At 63.3% G+C, this 5,285-nt stretch overlaps 1 protein-coding gene across 1 annotated transcript in view; it reads right to left on the reverse strand.

The window, feature by feature from the left end:
• Positions 1-4,951, reverse strand: part of MNEG_4518 (hypothetical protein) — a gene marked incomplete at both ends in the record, with an annotated part of 7,560 nt that extends 2,609 nt beyond the window's left edge. Inside the window, 8 exons of the mRNA XM_014047008.1 lie at positions 52-198; positions 419-484; positions 796-853; positions 1,158-1,251; positions 1,618-1,699; positions 2,123-2,224; positions 2,571-2,894; positions 4,847-4,951. Coding sequence (XP_013902462.1) covers positions 52-198; positions 419-484; positions 796-853; positions 1,158-1,251; positions 1,618-1,699; positions 2,123-2,224; positions 2,571-2,894; positions 4,847-4,951 — 978 coding nt within the window. The remainder of the gene's footprint in view (positions 1-51; positions 199-418; positions 485-795; positions 854-1,157; positions 1,252-1,617; positions 1,700-2,122; positions 2,225-2,570; positions 2,895-4,846) is intronic.
• Positions 4,952-5,285: the final 334 nt, after the last annotated feature.

The following is a 5,285-nucleotide window of genomic DNA, read 5'->3' on the forward strand; positions in this document are numbered from 1 at the left end:
CACACACACACACACACACACACACACACACACACACACACTGCGGCTCACCCCCGGGACCAGGCCGACAGAGCCGCGCTTCAGCAGCCTCCTGAACTCCCGGTGGTTGGCGGGGCGCGCGCCGATCCAGGTGAACACGTGGCGCCACAGAGGGATGGACAAGACGCTGTCAGCGGCGATGGAGTACACCTTGTGGCCCTAGGATCGAGGGTTCAGGTTCAGGGTTTAGGGGGCTGCAGGATCAGGGTCTTTCTTGTTGTGCAGTTGGTTGCATCATATTTGAGGCCGCCCCAGGGCGGCGCACCGCCCCGGCGCGGCGCAAGCGCGACAAACAGGCGGATTGACAGGTCAGCAACGAGCGCGCCGGCCAGGCATGCGCCAACCCGGGGGACGGGGTGACCGTCAGTTGGCGCCCCACCTGCCACGCGTCGGCGCCGAGTGATGTGGCGATGATCTGGCTGAGGGGGAACACCGAGTGGGGCATCTGCAGGGGCGGGTTTGAGCGGTGGGGATTGGGCGGCTGCTAGGTTGAGATCGCGATTGCGAGCATGAGAAGATAGAGGGCGCAGCAGCTCTGCATCGGTGCAAGTGGCGTGCAGCGGCAGAGCCTGGCGCGGCCTCGGGGGCTCAGGGGCAGCGGCGTCGGCTGCCGCGGCCGGGCGCGGCACGGGGCGGCGGTTGGTCAGCTGTGTGTTGAGCCGGCAGGCGTGAATACATACCGATACATACCAAGGCACGGCTGCCGCACACACAAAATCATGGCAGCCGGCACGTGCTGTATGCACAACCCCGCACCTCGGCATACACATAATTCTTGGACAGGTCGATGGGCACATCATACGCCACAGAGTACCTTGGACGCACGACAAGGGTACGGCGGCGCGCGTGCGTGCGCGCGCATGGACGGAGGGGCAGGAAAACTGTTCAAAGTTCTTGCAGTGGTGAGTAACACAGCCAGTTAAGAGGCCTGAACTGGCTGTGTCGGTGATTGCACGCCCCTACAAGGGTCTAGTGTTGGGGTCCGAGCAGCGGCCCACGCAGGCAGCATGCCCCGCGCAGCAGGAGTGAGCGGCCGCCGCACGGGCGGGTAGAAGAAGTAAGACAGGGCGGCCGCACGAGTATGTAGGGGGGAAGGGCATCAGGTCGCAGAAGCCCACCTGAAGTAGCGGCGCCAGCTTTTGAAGACAGGGTTGCCGAGGAACCTCTCCCACAGCAGCGGCTCTGCCGGCAGTAGCACCGTGCCCCAGATGCCTGGACGGCCACAGCAGGGCAGGCGGGAGGGGGCGAGTGTGCTTTGCGGGTGGTGCTGCAGAGCTCTGACTGTCGGGTTCCAACTCGGGTTTCTTTGCTGGGGGTCGGTTTGAACTCCACCCCCAGCCAACAAAATGTACGGCTCGTTGGGTGCACATTGGCTCCTTCTAGTGCCAGCACAGAGCGGACGCCGCACTGCAACGCGCGCCCAATGCTGTCACGTCGAGCCTGGCAAACAGCTTCATACCGCTGCCGCCGCTGCTGCGGCAGCATAGGTGGCGGCCGGGCTGCGTCACCGTGCGATGTACGTGCTGCAATCTGAATTCCCACTAGCTGCAGGCCCATCAGCTGCTTGCGCGTCCCCACCTGCCGCTGCGAGCAGGGCCCAGCGGTTGAAGAACCCCCAGATCACGATCACCGCCAGGATGTGGATCCACATCGTGAAGATCTGGGGGCAAGCGGAAGACGGGCAGGCGCGCGTCAAGCCTGATCCCGCCCGGCGAGGGGGGGGGGGGGATTCCATCCCCCAGGGCGCTGGACCCTGCCAGAGCGGTCGCAAAGCGGCCTGCCGCGTGCGCCGAAAGTAGCACCAGAGGCAAACTCTGCCTGCCATTGCGCACGCTCGTGCGCGCGTGCAAGTGGCCGGCCGGCCTCGCGGCGGCTAGCGGCGCCGGCCCGCGAGGACCTTTCAGGACCCACACCACCCCTACTTGAGACGAAGCGTGCCTTGAGGGCGTGCCTGCCCTCGGCCGGGGTGATCGCAGGCGCCCCGCTTACCCCACATGGCTTGCGCCCCCTTGGCTGGGCCCGCTTGACTCATCTGCTGTATCACCATTTTGAAAATGCAACAGTGCCAGGGGGCGGGGCTCACCGCCAGGGTCACCAGCGCAAACGTCTCGTCCCACCAAGGCTGCCGGCTCTCCTCCGTCAGGCCGTCGCACCACACGCGCTCGCCCGAGGGAGACTCCGTGATCTGGCGGGGGTGCAGCGGTTCGAGCTCGAGTTTGAATTCGGAGGGGAGGCGCTCGCGCGTTGTGCCGGCGGACCTCCCGCCCGGCAGGGTGTGCAGGTGCAAGTAGATGAGAAGTGGCTAGATGGCTGGCGCGCCGCCCGCTTGTCAATCGCCAGGGTTGCCAAGGCCGCAGCGAGCGCCACAGCTGGAAGTCAGGTGCAAGCGTCATCGCACAGCCAGGCGGCTCGCGAGACGCGGCGGCAGGCAGGGGGGCCAGGGGCGAGGAGCGCTGTGTAGAAACACCACCGCCGGTGGCCGGCGGCCGGCGGCACGCGCGCCGCAACGAATGAGCCACGTGTAGACGCACCCTGCCCTTCAGGACGGCCGCGGCCTTCCCTCCCACGGTTGACCGCTTTGACTGGTCCCGCAGATCTGACGCATCCTCATCTGGCTCCCTGTCGCCGCCCGCATCGCCCTCCCCCTCGCCGCACGCCGCCGCAGCGGCCGCGGCGGCCGCAGGGGCGGGTGCAGTCAAGCGGCCGGCTGGCGGGCCCGCAGCCGTGGGCGCGGCGGCGTCGGCGCTGCCGGCTTGGGGCCCGGTTTGGTCGTCTGGGTCGGAATTGTTGTCGGAGGCGAGGGGGTCTGAGCAGCCAGATGAGGCGACGCCGTCGCTCTGGTATGGAGGGGTCGCCTGAGGACGCGGGGAGAAGGGACCCAGGAGCAACCCATGATGCCGGAAGAGGGGCGTCAGCAGGCGGTTGTTTTTTGGGGTAAAGAGGGAGGACTGTGCAGCGCAGCGACACTCCTGCAGGTGCTAGAAGTGTGGCGTGAACGGGCAGGCGCTGTGGCCTGGTGCTGTGATGTGTGAGGCGGTGCCCAACGGGTGGCGCCAGGCGCTAAGGCAGGGCGCTTAGGGAAAGGCGCCGCCAAACGCGCTGCTAGGCAGGGCAGATGCGAGTCTGTGCTCATGCTTGGTTGCGATGGTAGCGCCACGTGCATGCACACTGCCTTCTAAGTCCCTGGTGCAGCCTGCGGTGTGCTGCTGCGTGACAGGTCTGCTGGCGGGGCAGCACGCGCACCATGAAAATCCCGTGCACGACTTGGGCACCCCTCTTAGAAATGCGATACTTAGGGCGTATGCAGACCCGATTCGTTGCTAACACTTCCAACAAGGACGCTTTGATGTGTTGAGGCACGAATTCAACTGAATTGCGTTTGGTCACGGGATAGGATGCCGCGGCACACGATAGACAAAAGTGAGTTTTTGTGGTACTTTTTTTTCGCGCTGTAGGGTCCCGCAAGTCCGTTGCGCCGCCGTGACGTCACTACTCAATTACGCATTGCTGCGGCGGCAACGGTGTTGTTGGCACGTGTACAGTACCCAGCGAAAGGTAATCACACTCACCCCAAAGGAACAGGGAAAGCTAAATCAACAGATCTTGTCTCCAGAGTTGAGCATGTGATGCTGCTTCTTGGATGTCACCACCTTGGTGCTCGACCAAGGGCAGCAAACAGCGACTAACCCCCTCACTCTCCTGCTTTGCTGTGTGCCGGTAGACAACAAACACGCCTCAGAAAAGCAAAATTAAATGCATTCATATGTGAGAAGTGCACTGCTAAATACCTGTTGTATGCCTGTGTGAGGCCGAGTTGATTGTTGTACGTCATGCGCATGGCGATTACACCACGTGGCAGCTGCCCACAACGCCCAGCAGCCGCACGCTCTCCTGCGTGCTCCGTCAGCGCTCCATCCAAACATATGCTCATCTTTGCTGGCAGCTGGCTTTCCAGAGTCGGTGCTGAGCAGCATTCCAGCAGGTTGCGATAGGTGGGTCCCCTGGAGCCCTCGTCCCGCCCCCCCCTCCCAGCGAAGTTGCGTTGGGAGTGGTTACAGCTGACGAAGCACAGGGTGGGGGCAAGCTCTCAGCTGCGACTGCGGCAAAGCAACTCACAGGGATCGTCACACAAGGATGCAAGGTGCGGGATGGCAGGCCACATGAAGTTGAAGTTGACCGTGACAGGCAAACAGTGCAGGCGTAGGGCCACACGTCACTGCAAGGCGTCGTCACAAGGTGCTTTAGGCAAAGAGCAAGCGTGCATGGGGTGCAGCAATGTGTGAATGCGCCAAGTGGCGGAACGGCAAGTGCCGTCGTGATTGCTTGGAAAAAGTAGTGATTTGCAATGCTTGAGCGTGTGCCACACTGCTCTGCAGTCACCACAAACACAAAATTGCATTGACCAGCGCGCCACCTGCACTTGCCACTAAACTTTCATACCTGTTGAAGTTGCAACCGCGCTTCCACTGGTGCGGTCCCTGGTCCCCAAAATTTTGTTGCGAGCTGGGATAGGGTCTCTGCCGCAGTCGCCACAGCCGCAGCTCCTGCCAGGCAGGGTGCCCCTCAAAACCAAGTGGCCATGGCACCAGGGTGTGGCTGGCGTTTCCAGTAATCAAGGCGCACCCGGCGATAAAAAGTGAGAGGCCCACGCAATGGAAGGGCTCTGATCAGTCCCCAGCAAGCGGCAAAAGTGCCCAGCGCTCGCAGTAGTCGACAGGTTTGGCGCCCTCCAGATTTGGTTGGATTCTGAGTCAGCGTTCCTGCCACATCAGCACTTGAGAGTGGACTTGGCGCCGTAAGTGCCCACGTCGGCCTTGGTGATGCCCAGGCCTGCGTAAGCCTTCTCGAGCGCGGCCACAACCTGGGTGTTGGCGCCCGCCACCACGGGGTTGCCTGCGGTCCGCCGCAGCATCAAATTGGGCGGGATGTAGGGGGCAGGCGGATGGGTCGACAAGAAAGTCGCTCCGGCAGTCGTATTGGGAAACCACAGGTTGCTTGTGAATGCAAAGAGCCCTGGTCACCCAGCAGGGCAGGTGCACACACATGGCGGGCACGCACTCCACTACCGGCCACAGCGTTCCAGCCGGCTGCCTCTCAGCTGCCCTTGCAGCTGCCTGGCGGCTTCCTGGGGCCTTACTCACCCGGGTAGAGCAGCTTCTTGATGGTCTCGGCGCTGGAGGCGCTGGCCTGGGCCACCAGCGGCTCGATGGAGCGGAAGAACGCGTAGCCCTCAGCCTGGGGTTTGG

This window comes from Monoraphidium neglectum, assembly GCF_000611645.1.
Source record: "Monoraphidium neglectum strain SAG 48.87 unplaced genomic scaffold scaffold00630, whole genome shotgun sequence".
Taxonomy (NCBI): Eukaryota; Viridiplantae; Chlorophyta; class Chlorophyceae; order Sphaeropleales; family Selenastraceae; genus Monoraphidium; species Monoraphidium neglectum.